Here is a 23,515-nt window from a genome sequence, read left to right on the forward strand (position 1 = left end):
CTTTGCCTCCCGAGTGCTGGGATTAAAGTGCCACCACCCAGTGATGTACCTTTTCTTCAGGGGAAAAAACCCAAATACTGATTTCTAATAAATCGGCTTTCAAGTAGCCTTAATATTGATTGCTCTTAATGCTTAGAAGCCTATCCTACCTAATGTAAAACCTTTAAAGACTTGTTTCTGGTTGGTACAACTCCCAGTGGGCCACTTAAAAGCCAAATTGTTCCTTTATCTTTGCTTCTAGGACTAGTTTGAAGATTATCTCATGATCTGAAGGTAATCCAAAGAGAGAATTCAGATGTCCCAAATCAGGCTCTCAAAGATTCATTTATTTCCTGGAGTTGTTTAAGCAGATAATGAGCTGCTTGGTCCAGCCCATGCCCTTTGGCTTATTGTTTCTTTGATGTGTTGGAAACTTAAGCCACGTGAAGTTTCTTTCCTTTTTTTTTTTTTTTTGTTTTTGTTTTTGTAGGAAGCAGTGAAACACAGTGAAGGAGCCCAAGGTTTAAGTCAGCTCTTCTTTAAATCCTCAGTCACATCTGATTCTTAGTTTTTCTATGTAAAATCAGACTGGTAATACCTCATGGGATAGCTAGAGAGATTTCAGTAGAATGACATTAGCAACATTTGAACTAACTTAGCAGGTACTTCATTTTATTAGTGTTGTTTCAATAATCTATACTTTTTTTAAAAAAAAAACTCAAATGACTTGGTTTAGGAGTATATTTCCTAATATTTTTCATCACTGTCAACTTTTCAGTTTTTCAAAGAACTAAGGATTTTTTTCTTGTTCCTGTTTTTCCACCTGCTTGCCCTTTTGTGATACTAAAGGATGAGCCAGGTAGGCAAGAACTATGCCACTGAGCTGCGTCTCCATCTCCTCAGCCTCAGTCTCTATCAGTCTCTCTTTCTGCCAAGGGAATCTGATGAAGGAAATGACATTCTTGGACCAGATGTGGTGGTGCACACCTTTAGTTCCACACTCTGGAGTCAGGGACAGGTGTTCTCTATGAGTTTGAGATCAGCCTGTTCTACATAGCGAGTTGCATGACAGCCAAAACGTAGAGCGACTCTGTCTGAAAAATTAAAGAAAACAAAAAGACATTTTTTTGTTTGTTTTTCGAAAAAGGCATTCTTATATAGCCTTTTCAGATCCCAAGACTTTACTTTCAGATATTTCAGGGTTCAAAGAGTATGACTCAAGAAAATTCTTTGAGAACGACCTGAGGGTATTGACTAGTTAGCCAACAGATAACTGCTGTCTTTGGGCGTCTCTCCTGAGTGTAGCAGTTTAGTTTGCAGATGCTTGTGTTGGGTGGCAGGTGAGTGATTTTGCTTCAGTCACTGTCTAATGTGTAGTCTTTCTGTTTTCTCCAGGGACAGTGGTGACAGATCTCGGCACAGAGCTCCCCGCAATGCCAGAATGTCTGCACCTTCACTTGGACGCTTTGTCCCAAGGTAAGAACTGGGTTTTAAGCATAGAAGGATCCTTGATGAAAGCCTAGGATTTCATTTTTGTTTGGTTTAATTGGGCCATGGCACAGGCTAGAACAGTATTCTGTCACTGAGCCACACCACCCAGACCTTTAGAATTTAGCTTAACTTATGACTTTTGGATTTTCCATATATGAAATTATTTCCTAAGAGTTTGTATTCTAGTCTGCCACCGTTTAGGGGGAGATAGTTAGACACAGTACATAGAAATATGGCACCAAAAGTATACTGCTCAAATGTAGAAGTCTTGTACAGTCTTATTATGTTACTCTAACCGGCCTGGAACTCATTATTAGACCAAGTTGGCCTGTAACTCAGAAATCTGTCAGCCTCTTCTGAGAGTGCTGGGATTAGAGGCATGTGTGTGCCATCACACCTGGCTGGCTTTACTTTAGAAAAAGGATGGTAACAAGTCACAGATTTACAAAAGGACAAATCCTGTTGTTGTTGTTGTTGTTTTGTACCTTTTTGAGCTTCTATGGATTTTTAGGTTAGTCTATGCTTTAGGCTATATTATGTTACAATTTATGTTCCTGAGCCAAGTCTGACCTTGAACTTGTAATCCTTATGCCTTAGCCTCCCAAGTGTTAGGATTCTAGTTGTACACCATTATGCCCAGCCTTACTTAGCGATGACTTTGAGACTCCGTGATCGTCTGTAGTTGACTTCTCACGTGTGATCCCGTCTTACAGGCGTTTTTTGCTGCCCGAGTATTTGCCTTATGCTGGGATTTTTCATGAACGTGGACAGCCTGGCTTGGCTACTCACTCTTCTGTTAACAGGGTACTAGCAGGTAAGGAAACATTTCTTTGGATTTTAAAATTGTGAAAGACAGGCTGCTAAAACTTCTTCCTCTTTCCTCTCTTTTGATATGATCGTCTCTTAGCGTCTGTCTAAACATCTGTTGGGTCCTATATGCAGTTTCTTACTTCCAGGCAAGAATCGGTAGGGATGAGACACTGTTTCTCCTGTTTAGTCCTTCAGGCCATTTTGTAAAGAAAGGGGAAAAAAAAAAGGAAGGAAAATTTTAAAACCTTCCATATCTTAATATAGAATTGGTTATTTTGGTTATTTTATATAACCAAATTCTGGCTGTCTATACTTTTTAATTGAATGATAAAGGTATCTTGTGATTTTAATTAAGAGCTTAATACACACCTCTCCACCTCTTTGCCTCGCCAGCACATGAAGATTCCATTGTCTGGAATTTTATGAGGAAGGAGGCGAGGAGACTTGTGGAGCCTGCTTAGAACTCCACATTGCAGAAAGTAGGCTGGGCACATGCTGCTGAGGTGGTTGATGAGTGAATTTCCTAAGTGATCCATGCTTTGGGGCTCTGAGGCATGATGGGACCAGGTTCTGGGACATGTATGCAGCTACTTCTAGACAGTATCCAGAAAAGGGAACAAAACAGAAATCTATTTTTTTTGGGGGGGGGGGGTGAAGGTTGTTTCAACATTACATTTTTTTACCCCTTCCCATCACTTTCACTGCCAACTTAGAAAAATTATGTCTGAAAATGTATAAAACTTCAGTTGTATTAGGCATATCTTGAAGAGGTCTTTGATTAGAAAATTTTAAATAGCACCCTGTTTCCTGAAACCCTGGGTCATGTATTGGTTAAAGGTAGAAAGGCAGTTGGTGGGGGCTGGAGAGATAGCTCATCAGTTAAGACCACTGGCTTTTCTTCTGAAGGACCCGCGCTCAATTTCCAGCACCCATATTGCAGCTCACAACTGTCTGTGACTTCAGTTCCAGTGTACCTGAGATCTTTATACAGATATACATGCAGACAAAACACCAATACACATTTGTTTTTTTTAAAAAAAAAGGCAGCTGGTGAGAAGATGGCCCTGAAGGACTATGAAAGTAGTGTATGCTATTCGCTTTGTTTTAGGCTTCTTTTTTCTTTCTTTCTTCCTTCCTTCCTTCCTTTCTCTCTCTCTCTCTCTCTCTCTCTCTTTTCTTTTTTCTTCCTTCCTTCCTTTTTTTTTTTTTTTTTTTTTGGTGGGGGTGGGAGCAACACAGTCTTACCATGTACCCTAGCCCTGGAATTTGCTATGTAGACCAGGCTGACCTCTCCCTCCCAAGTGCTGACGTCACAGGTGTAAAAGTGTGCAGCCCCAAACCCTGATATTTTAGGGAACTTTGTTTTGAGACAAGGTTTCACTTGTATCCTTGAAGACCAGGCTTGCCTTGAATTTAAAGATCTGCTTGCCTTTGCCCCCAGAGGCAGGGATTAAAGGCCTGAGCCACCAGGCCTAGCTTTGTTTTAGTATTTTAAGAATACTGCTGTGGCAGCTGCCAGTCCATGGGATCTGATCCTCCCCAAAGTAATGCCTTTGACTTAGCATCGAATTTTCTTTCTTTCTTTTTTTTTTTTTTTTTGGTTTTTTTTTTTTTTTTTTCGAGACAGGGTTTCTCTGTAGCTTTGGAGCCTGTCCTGGAACTAGCTCTTGTAGACCAGGCTGGTCTCGAACTCACAGAGATCCGCCTGCCTCTGCCTCCCAAGTGCTGGGATTAAAGGCGTGCGCCACCATCGCCCGGCTCTTTCTTTCTTTTTTTAATCTATTTATTTATTATATATACAGTATTCTCGGTATTCTCCATGTATGCCTGCAGGCCAGAAGAGGGCACCGGTTCTCATTACAGATGGTTGTGAGCCACCATGTGGTTGCTGGGAACTGAACTCAGGACCTTTGGAAGGGTAGACAGTGCTCTTAACCGCTGAGCCATCTCTCCAGCCCCAAGCATCGAATTTTCAAATGCCACAGCGCTCAGGCATTTCTCTGCCAGACACTAGAACTTCATGGGTCTTATCTCCAGACAGCGGTCAAAAGAGGGCTCTGGACCTAGTTGTTAAAGAGAATGGATTTGTGCCTCTCTTTGCCTGACACTGCTGTGTGGCTTAGCCGAAGGCTTGTGAAAGATAACCATTTGCTGCCAGACAATGATGCCAAAGAGCTCCTCTGCCCCCTTCTTTGTGCCAGACATCTGCCTCCAGCACGCAGCATGGCACATCTTACTCTTTGTTTCCTTTGTGTTAAGCCATGTGTGTGTGCGTGTGTGTACACACAGCTGCATAGTTTATTTCTGTTCTGCCTTTGCTCTAGTAATTCTGTACTTTTACTTTTCATTCCCTACTTTCTGACTAGTGTCTAGGGTGCTTTTTCTAGCATTTTATCGGATGTATATAGGTATGACATCTACTGAGAGAATTTATCTATCAAATGATTGTTAATGGCACCAAGAGAAGGAAGTCTAGACTTCTAGGACCTCATGCCTGTGTTAGCAGTTGTTTCTGTTCATCATTAGTATTTGTTTTCTCAATAGCAATATGAGTATGCCTATTGTGACTTCCTATGAATCTGTCTTCATGAGTGCATACTTAGATGTCCCTCCATAGTCTGTTAACAGCTGTGTCATTTTTTTCTTTATCTTTCCTTTAGAAAATTGCAGCATTATAATAGTAACAGCAACAAAAATCCAGGGGTGTTACTATGTTCTAGGAAGCATTTTAAGTACTTTAGGAAAATTTTGTTTCAATCCTACAGTAGTTCTGAGACAACTGGTATTATATAATGAGTGGTGGAGGGAACACCGGTGACTCTGGATAGGCCTTAGCCGTAAAGCTGGAAAGTAGAGGAGACAGACTGAGCCCAGGCAGTGGCCTCCAATACTTATACTCCAAGTTACTTTCCTAGTCTGCCACCCCATAGTTATTTTTTTGTTTTTTTGTTTTTTGTTTTTTTTTTTTGTTTGTTTGTTTTTTTGTTTTTCGAGATAGGGTTTCTCTGTGGCTTTGGAGCCTGTCCTGGAACTAGCTCTATAGACCAGGCTGGTCTCGAACTCACAGAGATCCGCCTACCTCTGCCTCCCGAGTGCTGGGATTAAAGGCGTGCGCCACCATCGCCCGGCCCATAGTTATTTTTTTTTTTTTTTTTTTTTTTTTGGTTTTTCGAGACAGGGTTTCTCTGTGGCTTTGGAGCCTGTCCTGGAACTCCATTGTTATTTTTAAAAGACAAAGCAAGCCAGGTGGTGGTGGCACAAGCCTTTAATCCCAGAACTTGGAGGCAGAGGCAGGCAGATCTCTGTGAGTTCAAGGCCAGCATGGTTTATAAGAGCTAGTTCCAGGACAGGCTTCAAAGCTAAAAAAAAAAAGACAAAACATCAAAGTAGAATTCCTATTTCAAGGACTTTACACAGAAGACAGAAAGGGCTCCCAGGGATCTTTCACTGATCTTCAGGGGTTTTTTGTGTTTTCCACTTTTTCTGTTTTAAATGGTGGTTCCTAGGCATGACCCTTTATATCTGAGTGGTGCTTGATGAGGGAAATCTTATAATTAATCTTATTAATAGCCTTTTTTTTTTTCTGAACCTTCTTCTGGATATAGATGTTTTTGTTTTTTTCCTCAAACTTACTTGTGATCATGTAATTAAGGTGCTATAATAATGACTTTCAAGAGTGCAAGTGAAATTGGTCTTTTAATTTTCCTGGAAAAATACTTTCTCTTCTCTGATTGCAACAAGACTGTGGTGGTCTCAAAACAGTTACATTTGGAAATACTTATTCTGAAGTTGCTCCAGTGCAGGCAGTGTCCCCGCCCTCCTTGCAGTCTTGGTGGGAGGTCGTACCTTACAGTGCTGCTCATTTTCCGATTCCCCTCTGTATGGGGAGTGACTTTTTGCAGAAAAATTTGGCAGATGTAGAAGGATAAAACGAGCACACAACTGCAGTCTCAGGATTTGTGACCAGTACTGTGGTGACAAATGAGTCTCTCAACAAATCTATTCTATCTGTAAAAGTAGATTTGTGCAAAATTAAGATCCTTTTAATCTGCTTTCTCCCACCAAAGCCTGGAAGTGATTGTAGACAAATGAAGCCATTGCACCAGAGTGCTAGTAGGTTGTTAATCTTTATTTCTTCTCTTTTGTCTTGGTGCAGTCTCTATAATTCTGTAGATTCCTACTGGTCTCCAACCACCTATCAATGCAGTGTAGCACAGATTCTGGACACATACATACTTAAAGAAATATATATACCCTTAAGTGCTGTTGCATCTCTAGCACATAGATTGTAGCATTCTAGAAAGCTCTCCCAGCTGACTCTTTTTAAATATTTTATTTATTTATTTATTTATTTATTTATTTTACAATATTCTGCCTGTGTGTCTGCCTGCAGGCCAGAAGAGGGCATCAGACTCATTTCAGATGGTCATGAGCCACCATGTGGTTGCTGGGAATTGAACTCAGGACCTTTGGAAGAGCAGGCAATGCTCTTAACCTCTGAGCCATCTCTCCAGCCCTCCCAGCTGACTTTTTAGCAAAGAATGTAATTAAGCTAGCCACAGCCTCGGTGGACTAGGTGTATTCCTTAGTACTTTACCTTACACTATCTCTGTAAACCCTTGTTCCTACCCTGTGTAATAGATACTAGTGTTAGCACTTCTACCTGGCAGGTGAGAAAACTGAAGCTCAGAGAAGTTAAGTCATTTGCCCAGCATAATATTAGGAGAAGGGAGAGTTGGAAGATTAAAACTGATCTGCCTAACTCTCTGTTGTCTGAGCCACTTTGCTTGAGTTCAAGTAAGGAGTATCTACCACAAAGTTCTTAAGCTTGTAATAGTTTTTGACATGTTTGAGGCCTCAGAGAAGTGAAATGAGAACTCTTGGCATAGGATTAGCTTACTGTTAATTACTTGAACAAAAATCTTCTGAAGATAAGGTCTGAGTAATGTAGGGTATGTTATCTGCCCTGCATAATCCTCTTGACTTTCATCCTAATGAGCATCTGTTCCTGGCAGATGTGAGCCTGATGTACTTAATTCACTATTTTGATTAAAATCAATGGGAAGTATCAGTTTTTTCATGCTCTTACCCACAGGTCATTGGAATCTCGTCAGACGTCCTCGATTAGAGATGGCTTTGTGCCTAGTCATCTTTGTTTCTGTTTCTCCTTTTATACTTTAGTCCTTTGGTTCTCAACCTGTGGGTCATAACCCTTTTGGAGTTGTTGAATGACCCTTCACTGGGGTCACATAAGACCATTGGAAAACACAGATAATTCCATTATGACTCATAACAGTAGCAAAATTACAGTTATGAAGTAGCAAAAAAACAATTTTATGGTTGGGGTCGCCTTAACATAAGGAACTGTGTTAAAGAATTACAGCGTTTGGAAGGTCAGGAACCACTGGTTTAGTTGTTTAGGGGTGCTGTTTTCTATTTTCACATGCTTTTGATTGTCTCTACTTTCCTTTTTTAAAAAATCTCTTATTTAACTTTGGTGTGGCTTAAAAACATATTTTGTATGATTTCAGTTATTTTAAATTTATTGTAACTTGTGTTTTGCCTTAGCATATGGGCTAACTGAGCACCTGTGCTTGCCCAGAATGTGTACTCTGTGGTGATAGTGAAGTGCAGATGCTTGGTTAATAGTGTGGTTTTGACATTGGCATTAGATGCATACATGTTCATAATTTTTATGTCCTCATGATGAATTAAAATTAACTCTCCTAAAATGCTTTTACTTTTGTATTAGTACAGCTAGTCCAACTCTTTCATGGTTTCTGATCTCAAATCTTTTTCCACCTTTCATTTTCAGCTTAGTTGTTTTTTTGTGTATCTGTTTGTTTGCCATAGTTTCACTGTGTGGCTCATGCTGTCCTGGAACCTCTGCTAGCCTTGACTCCACAGGGGGCTTCCTGCCTCAGTCTCGTGAATAAGCCACTGTGACTTTTATTTACACCTTTAAAAAAAAGCAAAAGAAAGGAATATTTTTGTACCTTAGTATTTGTTACTTGTTTGTCTGTCTATTGTATGTAATGTGAGTGTGGACAAGCCTGTGCCATTTTCTGTGGCACTGCCTAATACAACGAGTACACTCTCTGTGTAAGAGGACAGCGTTAGGATCGGATTCTTTCCTTCTACCATGGTTCTGGGGATTGAACTACGATTGTTAGGTTCACATAACAATGTGTACTTGCTGAGCCTTCTAGCTGGTCCACATTGTTTTTCCTTGAGTCAGACAGTCTCTGTCTTTGGATTATTAGTTAATTCATATTTAAAATTATTGTGGATTTTTGTCTATTGTGCCTTTTTGGTGTTTGTTTTCTGTATCTTTTGTTTGTTTTGGGTCTCATTTCTCCTATACTGACTTTGTATTACATGAATCTCATCTACCATGTTTTTACTAATTTTCAAAAAATATTTTATTAGAATTTATGTGATATTTATACTGACTTGAATCTGGTAAGATAGGTAAACATTGCCCACCACAGCTCTGTGGTTCCTTTTCCCTCTGTTGTGCAGTCATTGATATGTTAAATCCAGAGATGTCGCAGACACAACTTAATTGCTTTATGTAATCTTATATTCCAAGATGCTACTGTTTGTTGACTAGTTTAGGTAAGACAGAGCTATCTCCTTACAATAATTTGTTTTCCCTCATTAGCATCTTGCCCCCTTCCACATACCATTTCTCATTTGATTATTTTTGTTCATTGAAACAGGGTCTCAATGTGGAGCCCAGCCTGGCTTTACACTTCTAGACCTGCCTCAACTTGCCCAAGTACTGGAATTATGGATCCTGTATTGCCAACACTGGCATTCTAACTTGCAATAAAATACTAATGTCTTCCACTTGCCTGGTACGTTAGGAAGTTCCTATCAGGGTCTTTCTAGCCTAGTTTGGCCAACCTCAGTGGATATTTGCGGCCTTGGGCTTTCTGATTTTTAGAAATCATCCTAATTTGACGACTTGAGAACAGCACGATTGTCTGGTGCAACAGATTGCTTTGCTAGTCATTGTATACCAGCTCTGTGCTTTAACTATCAGATCTGGGAAGATGAGTGGTAATAAATATAGTTGGGTCATCTCAGTATTAAGTACAAATAGGAATAAAGACTGATTTGCATTCTTTCTCTGCTCTGTTCCCACCTGGAACCCTGTAGCTAGGGAGGTAAAGTGAGTAGCACATTCCAACTCAACATCAATTAAGGTGACTCTTTATAAGTCCAGATAAATGGACAATTAGTGGTGGTGCTGCTAACTAGTACTGCTTTAATAATTAACCTAATTACCTTTCCTTCTACTCCCGTGATGAAAGTGAGGATGATAAAGGACCGGCGTGGTTGCCTAGAAATGGTAAATGGAGCCTCCTTGAGAACACAGTCCCAGCTGCTGGCCAACACTAAGTAAAGCTTTTCTGCTTATTTGGTATGCACAGCCATTGGCACAGTACTCTCTCTCAGCCCATCTCCCTGGAGTCTTCTTAGAACACCAGTGAAAGGTGTGCTTATTGAGAACCTGACTTCAGGTGTTGTGCTGCATTCCCCATACTTCTTCAGGACGGAAAATATTGGGCTTGTCAATAAACTTGGCTGTCCCTTTAATATTTGACACTTGGTTTTTCTGAGTGCCCCCCCCCACTTTACCCTGAGTCATTTTGAAATGCGCAGCGCTTTATGAATGTTTGTTGCTGTTTCCAAGGCACTTGGGATGTTACAAGAAAATTAAATGCCCTCAGGGAGCTTACAGTCTGACCAGGGAGTGACCTGATTTTGGTTTTATGTGTTATTTTTGAGGGGTTAGGTTTTGTTTTTTTATTGTTGTTGTTTGTTTGTTCATTTGTTTTGGGCCCTGCCACTAAGAATATTAATGATTCCCCTAGAAGTTTTGTTGGCAATCCAGATAGGTTAGCTAAACTACAGCTCAGAACTGGACTTGTGTGAGTACTGTATGACTTTTAGCGTTATTTGAAAAAGCATGGATTGTGTCCCCTTCATTGTTTAAGTGGGCCTCACGGAAGTACAGCTACCATTTGCAGAGTAAGTCTGTTTACAGGCAGGTTTGGGGACCTGACTGTTTTTGATTAAATATTCATTCTGCTCTTTTTAGAAGTTTAATCTTAGGTAATTTGTTTATCTTTGGGACTTGGGTTTCTAAACCTGTATAATGAACCTAAGAATAGGGCTTAGCATATAGGGTTAAGGTCAAATGAATTAACAAGTGAATCATTTCTAATCTGAAATTCTGAAATGCTCAAAAATCCAACTTTTTGAGCATCATTACAGTGCAGGGGGAAACACTACTTTATTTCATGTATAAAATTATTTAAGGTATTGTATGAATTACCTTTAGACCATGTGTACATGAAATAAAAGTTTTAAATTTCAGTTGGGTCCCAATAACCCATAATCAAGGGAGGAAAGTCTGACATCCAGAATACTTGTAGGTCCAGAATTTCAGGTAGGGATAATAAGTTTCTATGTGTGAAGTGCATAGACTGAAAGCTGTATGACTCTCAATAGACCTTCAGTGGATAGGAGTGATGCTCACTATGTGGGGCTTTTATTGTGGCTTTATTGTGTGTTGGTCTGCTTAGGTGGTTGTTTTTGAGATGGGTGTTGCTCTGTAGGCCATGGGCCTAGAGCTCACAAGGTAGCTCACAAACACCCTAGTGCTCCTGTTTCTGCCACCAGAGTGCTGGGATTAGAGGTGTATGCCACCATGCCTGGTCTACTCTGCAGTTTTTATTATAAAATTTGGACCCTGTATAAATTAGTGTCCTCTTTACCACTATTTTGCTCTCACTGAATTTTTTTTCTTTTTCTTTCTTTCTTTTTTTTTTTTTTTTTTTTTTTTTTTTTTTTTTTTGGTTTTTCGAGACAGGGTTTCTCTGTGGCTTTGGAGCCTATCCTGGAACTAACTCTCTAGACCAGGCTGGTCTCGAACTCACAGAGATCCACCTGCCTCTGCCTCCCGAGTGCTGGGATTAAAGGTGTGCGCCACCATCGCCCGGCCCGTATTTTTTTTAACGTATGTTGCAGGAAGGTGACCCAAGAACTATCAGTCCAGGCTATCCTTAAACTCACTAAGTAACATAGGATTACCTTGAATTTATAATCATCCTACCTCAGCCTTGAGTACTAGATTACTCTAGGATACCAGTATGTGAGTAAATGAAGGGCTTGACAGTTCTGTGTGTCCACACCGTTGTCTCTGGCTATATTACCCAAGTAAAGCAGTCACAGCGTTTGCACTTGAAAACATCTTTTGTGCTAATGAAGTAAATATCTGTTCAGCAGTCTGATTGTTTGCTGCTATGTAGCAAAGTTTTCTCCTTCTGCTCTGTGTTTGAAGATGTGATCTCTTTGCTTCCTGCTCCAGACACCATGCCTGCTGCTTATTGCCGTGTCTGCCCACCATTCTGGATTCTCCCTCTGAGTCCACAAACCAAAATAAACTCTTTCTTCTATAAGTTGCTTCTGGTCATGCTGTTTTTAACTACGACAACAAAAAAGTAACTATTTTATTTTATTTATTTATTTATTAAAAATTTCTGCCTCCTCCCTGCCACCACTTCCCATTTCCCTCCCCCTCCCCCAATCAAGTCCCCCTCCCTTGTCACCCTGAAGAGCAATCAGGGTTCCCTGCCCTGTGGGAAGTCCAAGGACCACCCACCTCCATCCAGGTCTAGTAAGGTGAGCATCCAAACTGCCTAGGCTCCCACCAAAAAAGTAACTATTACAGACCTTTCTTCCAACTTTTACTCTTTCTTTCTACTTGTCTTATTTCTTCCTTTTTTTAAAAAAAAAATAACTTCGGGGCTGGAGAGATGGCTCAGAGGTTAAGAGCATTGCCTGCTCTTCCAAAGGTCCTGAGTTCAATTCCCAGCAACCACATGGTGGCTCACAACCATCTGTAATGGGATCTGGTGCCCTCTTCTGGCCATACACACAGACAGAATATAGTGTACATAATAAATAAATAAATATTTAAAAAAAATTAACTTCGGGCTGGAGAGATGGCTCAGAGGTTAAGAACATTGCCTGCTCTTCCAAAGGTCCTGAGTTCAATTCCCAGCAACCACATGGTGGCTCACAACCATCTGTAATGAGGTCTGGTGCCCTCTTCTGGCCTTCAGGCATACACACAGACAGAATATTGTATACATAATAATAAATAAATAAAAAAAAAAAAAATTAACTTCATCATGTCTGGATGAGACCCCGCTGGTGACTTATATTTTGAGTTGTCTGTCCTCTGGAACTTCATAGACCTAGCATGATCTAAATAAATGCTTAAGTCCCATGGTTGTGTTCTGTGCTGGCTAGTTTTAATGTTAGTTTGACAAAAGCTAGAGTCATTTGGGAAGTGGGAACCTCAGTTGAGAAAATGTCCCTACCAAATTGGCCTATGGGCAAGCCTTCAGGACATTTTCTTAATTGGTGATTGCTATGAGAAGAAACAGTTCATTGAGGGTGGTGCCACCCCTGGGCTGGTTTGGTCCTGGGCACTATTATAAAGCAGTCTGAGCAAGTCAGTAAGCAGTGTTCCTCCATTGCCTCTGAGTCAGTTTCTGTCTCTAGTTTTCTGCCCTGACTTCCTTTGGTAATGTGGAAGTCTAAGCAGAACAAACCCTTTACTCCCTGAGAGGAAAATGCTTAGGATGTTGGTGTTTATCACAGCAATAGAAATCCTAAAGGTGTGTGCTTCTTCGAATTACTGTTCATTTTGAATGTGCTTGCTGAGGATGTCCAATAACCTGAGACAACCCGCTTTAGTTCTAGAGTTCTTCACTTCTCTCTGTAGGAGATGTGATTTGTATGTGTTCTGGTATGTTTGCATCCCCTGGAACAAATAATCCAGTGCTCTAGAAATCAGCTCGAATAGAAGGAAGGTAAAACCTCGGTACCAAGTCAAAGTCCATATTTCTAATGGAGTCAGGGCCATTTTTCATGTGTTTGTTTTCTCCTCTAATCTTCATAAACTTTCTTTTTTTTTTTTTTTTTTTTTTTGGTTTTTCGAGACAGGGTTTCTCTGTGGCTTTGGAGCCTGTCCTGGAACTAGCTCTGTAGACCAGGCTGGTCTCGAACTCACAGAGATCCGCCTGCCTCTGCCTCCCGAGTGCTGGGATTAAAGGCGTGCACCACCACAGCCCGGCCTTCATAAACTTTCTTTGGGAGCAGAAATCTATTGTAAACCCACGAAGGGCTTAGAATAACATTGCTCTTCGTTGTCTTATTTCTCTATTTACTTTTCCCTAAGGGATGAATATGCATGCAGGAAGGTAATGATCCATGTAAACTATTCACCACTTGTTTTAAAAATAATTTATTGTTATTATTATTGTGTACATGATAGGGGTGGTGTGTGTGCCACAGCACATGTGTGGAGGTTAGAGAACAACTTTGTAGAGTTGACTCTCTCCTGCCTTTGCTTTGGTTCAGGGAATCAAACTCAGGTCATCTGGCCTGGATATTCAGTATCTTTACCTAATGAGCCCTCTCATCAGCCCCCTTCTGCTTCTTTTTAAAACATCAGGGTCAAGTTACATATTCCCTTTTCATGTCCCCAGAAGCCTTATTTTATTCCAAGCTGGCTGGAAATGCCATGGGAGCTGGCAGGCCTTACCTCTCACTACGATGACCAAAGTAAAGACAACCTATGGGTGTTAATTTTTCTTTAATACCTGCTGATCCACAAGGTCTGCTCTTCCTCCTCCATCCCTGTTACCTGAACTGGAACAGCCAGCATGGATATTTTGGAACAAGCCTTAATGTGGAAAGAGATACCTATAGGTAGGTAACTGAGTGATGTCTTTTGGAGTTTGTGGGTGTTTCTTTGGCTTCTCTATTATCACTTGAGAGCTAACTAGTTATACTCTATAACCACATCCTCCATCCTGTAAAAACATTCTTCTTTTAAAAAGTAGTATTTTTATTCTTTGAAAACATCATACAATATATTTTATTTGGAGTTTTTTATTTTTTATATAATGTATTTTGATCCTCCCTACCCACTTTACCTCCTTCCAACTCCCCTTTCTACACAAACCTGTCTCCTTCCCGTCCTCCTATTATTACCATCTCATTGAGTTCAGTTAATGCACACAGTATAGGCAAGGTTGTGGAGCTTCCACTGGGGCATGAGCCGTGTCCCTAAAGAAAAATGACTCTTTCCTCAACCAGGGATGGAGCTTTGTTTAAAAGTAGACTCAACTATATACCCTTTTATCCCATCATTTCTATACTGTGTTCTCCCCTTTTCCCTTTAGAAAGAGTTTTCTAAATCTAATCTCCTTTATTCAGCTTTTTTCCTTACCATGACCAATAACAACTTATAACCAAGCCCCTTAAATGATGACAAACATCTATAACACCCTAAATGACCAAAACCCACCAACCCCACCTCTTGAGATTGTTCTCTAGAGTGTTTCCTGTTGTCCGGAGGCGCCGGAATCTTTATAGCACCCTGAGAAAATTGGGGCAATGATCAAGTCCCGGGAGAGCTAGCTGTATTATTTTTTGTTCAGTCTCTGTGATGAGAAAGTGTAAAGCTTATATGAAGTCCTAACTGGATAGTCTGTGAGGCTGGACCATCTTAGCTAGCAGCTTTGAAGTTGTTCTGGATGCAGAATTTTGAGGAAACTATAACAGAGGCATTCTGAGAGGCTGGATCAGCTGGGCTCCTTGTTTGCATTGGTGTCTGCTCCTTTTTTTTTCTGAAAACACATAAACTTTTAAAGGATATACACACACATACACACATTGACATATATGGAATGTGTGGTGTATACAAGTCAGACTATTTTTTGTTCTATGTTTGAGCAGGTAAAAGGTATCTGTCAACTTTATAAGTCCATTTATACTATATTACCAAACTAGTATAAATCGTCATCTATGTTATATGAAAGGATGGCATGAAATAGTAAGTCATGAGGACTCTGTAGCCAACAGCATTTATCATGTCTATCCAGTCTCAGAGTTGTAAATGGACCCTCCCTCCCTAGTCCCGCAGCCATTTTAAGTAATCCCTCAGAGACTTAATATTAATTACATAATGTTTGGCCAATAACTGAGGCTTATTACTAACTAGCTCTTACATTTAAATTAACCCTCTTTTGATCTGTGTATTGCCACATGACCATGACTTTACTGGTCCTCTTACATCTTTCTTCTTGGGTGGTTGGCTTGTGTCTCTCAACTTTGCCCTTCTTTCTCCCTGTATTTCTGTTTGACTTCCCTGACTTTATTCTTCCTTGCTATAGGCCAAAGCAGCTTCTGTTTTTTTCTTTGTTGATGTTTGTGGTTTTTGAGACAGGGTTTCTTTGTGTAACTTTGGAGCCTGTCCTAGAACTCACTCTGTAGACCAGACTGGCCTCAAACTCACATATGTGCCTGCTTCTACCTCCCAAGTGCTGGGATTAAAGGTGTGCACCACCACCGCCCAGTAGAGCATCTGCTTATTAACCAATGAGAGGAATACTTATTCACAGTGTACAAAAGGATTATACCAAAGCACAGAGCTGTTGCCATAGTAGAGGGGTCAACATGTATGTCATCTGTCCTGTAGTCTTTCTTGCCTTTCCACCTCATGTCTGCAACCAGGTTCCTCCCCAATGAAATCTGATATGTATTAACATTGATGAAAATCATACTTTTTGTTTCCTTTGGAAACAAAGGCATAACCTCTCCCTCAACACAGCATATTTTTTGACTTCCATTTTGAAGTGAAGACATTCTTAAAATATATGGATTGGCTTAATTTAGCAATTTCTATAATCCAATATCTCTCAGAAGCTATTTTTTTTTGTACATTAGCATTTTAAAAATTCAAAGGCAAAAAAGCACCATACTGGATCCAGATACCCTGTATATTTTCCCTCTTTACATGGCTTATTGTTTTTTTTATAGTAGTTTACTCTCTTTAAAGATTTTATTATTTTTAAACTCTTTTCTTTGACTGTTATGCCAATTTTCTTTTCTTTTTTCAGCATCTAAACATATTTCTAAGCATGCTGTACCTTTTTAAAGATTTTCCATGTCTGGACCTGGCTTTACTAAGAGCTTACAGTGCTCACTGACTATTTGAGACAAATTACCATGACAGCCACCAAGCCGACAGCTGGCTCCAGCCTGCAGGCGGCAGTCAGTACCATGTCTCTGTATGTTGCCACTGAGCTTACTCTAGAGACCACAGTCACCAGGAAGCCCTGTTTGACTCTGTATTCCAGACTTCTTTAAAAAGTTTTTTCAGGCCTTCTATGGCCCGACACCTGGCACCGTGTGTAAAGGGATCTTTGTTTTGACAGTGTGGATACTTACTATTAACTATAAAGGATTCACCTTAGCTTAGGCTTAGTTTTAACTAGCTCTTATAACTTAAATTAACCCATATTTTAAAATCTATTTTCTTCCATGTGTTTGTTACCTCATCTCCATTTTGCCCATCTTGCTTCCTCTACATCTAGCTGGCAACTCCACCTTTCTTCTTCTCCCGAGACCTTTCTATCCCCGGGAGTCTTGCCTAACCTCTTGCTATCTAGCTATTGGCCATTCAGTTCTTTATTACACCAATCACAATAACACATCTTCACACAGCATAAAGGAATATTCCATGATACACACAAACAATAACCCCCCCCCCAAAAAAAAACAACAAAAACAAGACATTTACCATAGGAGAGGATTTAACTGGTTTGGGCTATAAAGGAACAGAGAGAAATCTTGACAGTAGTTAGAAAGTTCAAATTCCCAGTTAGAAGTGGGTTGCACAGTAGACCTTTAAGGAAAATACACCATTTATTTTCACAAATAAAAATGGCCAGAATGAACTGTCTCTACAATCTGCCATAACCATGTATTGCCAGTGGTTGCTTTTTATTGTATTTGCTGACTTATCCACAAAAAGGTTTTGCAACACTGTATTGGTAGTTTCTTTTGGACTAGAACATTAAATAAATAAATAGTACAAAACTGTCACAGACTCGGCCAGAGTGAAATTTCAGTCTAATAAGCAGGAGTAATTGTACATATCCCCACTTTTTTTTAACTTTACTTTGTATTAACATACAAATAAAGTAATTTCCATAAACATTGGCCATCATGACAAAATGACAAAGGGATTATGAAAATAGGGAACTTATTGTCTCAGACATAGCCATGAGCTAGTATTAGATCATATTTCTAAATTTGTTGGCTGTATGATATCATATTTCAAATTACTTTTTTCCTTTAAGACAGGGTCTCTTGTAGTGCAGACTGTCCTCATCTTCTTGCCATTTCCCCAAGTGTTGGAATTATAAGTGTATGTTAATACCTCTAACTTTCAATATTTTTTTTTTTTAAATAATAGTCCTGGCTGTCCTGGAACTCACTCTTTAGACCAGGGTGTCCTCAAACTCACAAAGCTCCTCCTGCCTCTGCACCCTTCCCACAAGTGCTGTGATTAAAGGTGTGTAACACTACTCCCCAGTTCGAATATGCTTTTTTAAAAAACAGTAGTTGGAGATATAGCTCAATTGATAGAATGCTGGCTAATCATGTTTAAAGCCCTGGTTTTGATCTCTAGCACCACATAAACCTGGGCATGGTGGCATACACTGGTAATTCCAGGACTTAGTGGTAGAAGCAGGAGGGCCAGAAATTCAGGACCACCATCATTATACATTTGAGGCTGGCCTGGGCTACATGAGATCCTGTTTCAGACAAACAAATATATAAATCTTAAGACCAGTTTACTCTGTCAGATACTATTTTGAGTATTCCTGCCATGCTAATCTTCACATTTCTATGATGTACTATTATTGTTGGTGTTTTTGTTGTTTTGTTTTTATAAAGGAAATGGAAGAAACAGAGATAGTTGACAGAGCTAGAATCGGGACTCGGGTGGTCACTTCTAGACTGGCACTTTTCAAGCAGAACTATACTGATATGTAAATTTTTTTCATTGGTAGGAAAATAGGCTGAAATATATATTCAGATTTTAGGAAAACAAATATAACTTGCTGGAATCATAAGACTGCTACTGAGGAAAGAAATACAGATTCTTACATTCTTGTAGCTAAAGATTGTTCTTGTAGCTCCTTCCCCTAGAAAGAAGGCCTGTTCGAGAATTACATTCCCAAACAATGAATCCTGAAGAGGTAATTACACTGTTGCCATCCCATTGGGAAGAAGGCTGGGGCGGTGATTACATTCCAAAACAAAGCTATTCGGGTATAATTGCACTGTGCTGCTCTTATCAGTCTGGAGAAAGCAGGCCTCTGGTCTCCATCCTCATTTGTTTTTGAGATGGAATCTGAATAGCATTCAATTAATAGTCAAGACCCAGGCACAGGGAAGTCAGCCAAAAGAGCCAAGAGGACATTAGCTTGCTGTTGGTGTTTTCCTGCCACTGAAGTTTTCCATACCTCTAAATATCAGCAAATTTGAGAAAGCCCTGTTTCAATCCTACTCTCAGGGGTCATTGTGCACAGGGGAGAGATAGATGGCGGGTAGCAGCAGATTCTCCTCTCCCATTAGTAGCTTTAGGTCTGTTAAAAGATGTTTCTTCCTTTTAATCTTTTTTAATGTGCAAGTGTGCTTTGCCTACATATATGTATGCATACCATGTGTGCACGTTGCCTGTGGAGGTCAGGAGAAGGTATCAGATTCCCTGGAACTGAAGCTACAGATGGTTGTGAGTCACTATGCGGACGCTAGGAACCAAACCTGGGTCTTCTTAACTGCCATTTCTCTAGCCCTGCTTTTAATCTTTTTATTAAGACTTCCAGCATATATATCTTTTTCATGTATATAGCTTCTAGTTGTGGAACACAAAGCCCCTCTCTGGTTCATTTGAGATAATAAGCAAGATTAATTTTAGACTTGGACTAGAGTGAATATAGTACAACCATTTTGTTTTGTTTTCTGAACCAGAGAACAGAAGACTGAGTGACCTCATAGTCAAATTTGTTGAACAAGCAGAGTAGGGTAGGTGTGTGTTCTTGGTTTAAGGATTGTACAGCATTTGGAGGTGGTCTGGCCTTAGCCATTGTATCAGTTTGCTGAGGAAATGGCTTAAAATTATTCACTGCCCCTTACACTGTATGTGTAATCCTTTTGATTGGTTTTGCCTCTTAGCAGTTCTTCATGGTCACTTAATAATGTGGCTAGGTAATCTTAGATTGTAATAATGATCTGCCAGATAATCCTGCCCCAGTCCCCCAGAGTCATATACTACTCTATGGGAGTAGGGAGTTTGCAGGTAAGATGAAGTCATTTATAGAACTTCCAGGGTGGGGAGTAGTGTTATAGGTCTTAAGTTGGGGGTGTACTAGTTATTTGTATTAAGGCTTCAACAAAATACTGTACCAAAAAAAAAAAAAAAATCAAAAGCAGTTTAAGGGTTTATTTTGAATCACAGTTTGAGGCATAATTTATCATGGTGGAGAATTGTGATGGTGGGGACTTGAGACAGCTAGTCATATTGCATCCACAGTAAAGAACCAGAGAGCAATGGATGCTGCTTCTTAGGTCCCTTTCTTTCTGTTAGTCAGTCTAGGACTCAAGCTTATCAAATGGTACTGCCTACATTATAGTGTGAGTCTTCCAACCTTAGCCTAGTCTAAAAATTTCCCCATGGGCCTGGCCAGAGGTTTGTTTCTATAGTGAATCTAAGCCCTGTGTAGTTGGCAGTCAAAATTAACTCTCCCAGGGGGGTTGTCCAGGGCTATCTGCATAGTGATGGAGGAGGGAAATGATGTCTATGTGTTACTTTCATTGGTTAATAAAGAAACTGCCTTGGCCCTGATAGGACGGAAAATTAGGTAGGTGGAGTAGACAGAGTAGAATGCTGGGAGAAAGAAGCCGAGTCAGTCAGTCGCCATGATTCTCCGACCCCAGAGGGATGTAGGCTAGAATCACAGCATCGTCTCATTCTTATTACATGAGCTGTTAAAAGTAGAGTGCAGAATGGTTAGATACAGGGCTGGAGAGATGGCTCAGTGGTTAAGAGCATTGCCTGCTCTTCCTAAGGTCCTGAGTTCAATTCCCAGCAACCACATGGTGGCTCACAACCATCTGTAATGAGGTCTGGTGCCCTCTTCTGGCCTGCAGACATACACGCAGAAAGAATATTGTATACATAATAAATAAATAAATATTTTTTTAAAAAAAAGAATGGTTAGATACAATTTTCAGCTATACAGTCATGAAGATAAGAGTGGTTTTCCTTCTGATAGTCAGGAAGGAATCAGAAACCTCAGTTTCTTATAAGTATATGGAACAGAATTCTTTCTGTGACATCTAGAAAGAAAGAACTAGCAATTCCTTGGAACCCTTATTGAACTTTGGACCTGCAGAAAGATAATAAATTTGTGTCATTTAAGCCAGTAAATTCTTGGTAATTGTTAAAGCAACTATGGAAAGCATAGAGCAGCCATGACACAGATGGCATCACATGCACATCTGGGATTTGGCAGGAGGGTTGGCCTTTTCTGTTTACCAGTAAACTAGCCTCCTTACCGTTCCTTCACAGGGTCTCATTATTCTAAACGTAAGGCAGGATAGGTCAGGCTCCAAGATACAGTGAACTTCTCCTTTCATCTTGTGTTATATTGTCCTTTTTTAGGTTTTGTGTTGTTAAGATAGGTTCTTGGCTATAGTGATATCTTTTCTTGTATTTAATAAATAAAGCTTTCCTGAAGTTCAGAGAGTAAAACAGCTACACTGATCAGCCTTACAGACCAGGCAGTGGTGACACACATCTTTAATCCCAGCAGCCACACTAGTTTGCCATAGAAACCTGGCAATAGTAGTGCATACCTTTAATCCCAGCCCTAGAGAGGAATAGAAGATGGGAGGAGACAGCTCTCACACACAGTTGCCTTCTGAGATTCCTGGAGGCAAGATCACCTTTTTGAACTGAGGTAGAGCTAAGAGCCAGTGGCTGGCTGTTTTGCTTTTCTGACCTTCAGCTTGAACCCCAATATTTCTGTCTCTGGGTTTTGTTTTTTTTTTTTTAACTGTGCTACCCTTGGCATAGCCCTGGCCATCCTGGTACTCTCTAGGTAGTCTAGAATAGTCTAGAATTTATAAAATTCCTATTGTCTCACCCTTCCATGTGCTGGAATTACAAGCATGTGCCAATGTACCTGGTTCCTTGTGTTCCTGGTATATTGGAAGGGTTCTATCTAAAGACAGATACCAGGAAACTTGTGTTGTGAGGGGTCATTGTTGTAATATTCTACCCCAAGAGGGTTTGGAGATGCCAAGTAGCCTGACAGTTCATGCTCAACAATTTCTTTTGTAATTTTCCTTATGCATATGGAGGGAAAGCTCTACATATGGAGAAATATAGATGTGTAGATTTGAAACATGCATGAAAGAGCTTTCTTACATCATTTTTATTATTATTCAGAGAAAATTGAATTTTAAAATGACATCCCAATAAGAAGGTAATTCTGGTTTTCTAGACATAGCATTTCAGAGAAACTACCTTTTCTTTTCCCCTAGGTATTTGCTAGGATATAGCCCTGTACTTTAGTGTGCTTGAGGGTAAAAGATGTGCAAGAGCTCTGTGGGTGGTTGGGCCCATTGGGGCCACTTGTCTTCCTGTGTAGGAGGAAGACTGACAGAATTAACTGGGAGTACTTATAAATTGTCTGTAAGTGAACCTGCATTTGTGGTCTCATGTATAATGCACAGCTCCTTCTTTAGAAGTAAGTCATAAGGAAAGCTGCTGGAGACTATGGCAGGGAGTCTTTGTGTGTCTCATCTCTGCAGTTCACCATACTTCCCTGTGGGGAAGGGGTTGTCTGGGATCGAGATACAGTCTGTACTCACATCTCGAGTGCCAGCGTTGTGAGTGCCCTGCTTTACATGCTGCTTTCTGAGGCACTTGGGCTTCCCTTGCATGGGACGTAGTCTGCTTGGCTTTCTTGTTGGTGGTAGTTAGCTACTTTATGGGCTCCAAAATTGAGTATGTGGTTTGGGTCTCAAGTCACATACAGACAAATCAGTACTTACCAAGTAATCTATTTAGGACTTCCTTGGTATTCATCTCCTTGACTGTGAGAGGCAGTCATTACTCTGGTAAGCTCTGGAGTGTACACTTGCAGTTTCATTCTAAATAGTATAGCCAGTGTACCAGATTTAAGCTGGCTTTGACTGGAGCTTCATGAGGCTTTGTGGGACTCTCCATGGGCTAGTATGCCTCAAGGCTTAGCCAAGACTTACAGTGAGGCAGAAAGGGGCTGCTGCTACAGCTTGAAGTGTGCTCCAGAAGGTGAGAGAAGCAGCATGTTCATCTTAGCCTAGATTGGGGGGAATGTAGACTCCATTCTCAAGACAGAGGAGTGGTGGCAAAAATAGAAACATAGACTGTAATCTAAAGAAGCAGTCTCCCCACTAAGAAACCTTATCTCTTTTGCCTGGTAAAAAGAAAGTCAACAGTGGTGAGCTGTCTAGTTTCCTGCCTTTCTTCTCTCAGTGCTGAACGGAGTGGCGGGGCTGTGTCCCGCCACCTGGCTAGCTGTATACCCGAAATAAATACACGGAAACTGTATTCATTTAAACACTGCTTGGCCCATTAGTTCCAGCCTCTTACTGACTAGCTCTTACATATTGATCTAACCCATTTCTAATAATCTGTGTAGCCCACGAGGTGGCTTACCAGGGAAGATCTTAACCTGCGTCTGTCTGGAGTGGGAGAATCATGGCGACTGCCTGACTCAGCTTCTTTCTCCCAGCATTCTGTTCTGTTTACTCCACCCACCTAAGGGTTGGCCTATCAAATGGGCATAGGCAGTTTCTTTATTAATTAACCAATGAAAGCCATAGATTAGAAAAAAATCACTCCCACATCATCTCAGTGTCCTGTCTTCTTTCTGTGAAAGGTCTCAGTATTTAAACAATTTAAACTGGATCTTCATTAATGTAGAATTCATACATACATACAGCTACCAGCAAAGCTAACGGAGAACTAATAAAAGGCATAAAATAGTTCCTGGTCAAAATATTTTCATTTATTCCATTAAAGTAACTGGGTTGGAAATGGAAAATGTTATATTGCTTATTAAGTAAATTAATTAAAATTAAAATAAGATTACAAAGCTGAAATAAGTAAAACTAAGCTCAAACAGTTTCTTTACTTCCATGTAGGACAGTTTAGAAACATCTGTTGTGAAGAAGTTTTAAGCAGTTCTTGTCTTTGTTTTATCTAGGAAGAATTTTAAAGCCCTGGGGTTAGGAAGAG

General features: G+C 40.2%; 1 protein-coding gene across 3 annotated transcripts in view; it reads left to right on the plus strand.

Annotated features, from left to right (window-relative positions):
- Ambra1 (autophagy and beclin 1 regulator 1) overlaps positions 1-23,515 on the plus strand; it is a 199,627-nt gene that overhangs the window by 100,730 nt on the left and 75,382 nt on the right. For all 3 annotated transcript variants that reach the window (XM_041637507.1, XM_041637508.1, XM_041637509.1), the window contains 2 exons: positions 1,375-1,455; positions 2,184-2,284. In XM_041637507.1, coding sequence (XP_041493441.1) covers positions 1,375-1,455; positions 2,184-2,284 — 182 coding nt within the window. The remainder of the gene's footprint in view (positions 1-1,374; positions 1,456-2,183; positions 2,285-23,515) is intronic.

Source organism: Microtus oregoni, unplaced genomic scaffold, assembly GCF_018167655.1.
Source record: "Microtus oregoni isolate MIOR12 unplaced genomic scaffold, Mior012 000053F_ref0000044, whole genome shotgun sequence".
In the NCBI taxonomy this organism is placed as follows: Eukaryota; Metazoa; Chordata; class Mammalia; order Rodentia; family Cricetidae; genus Microtus; species Microtus oregoni.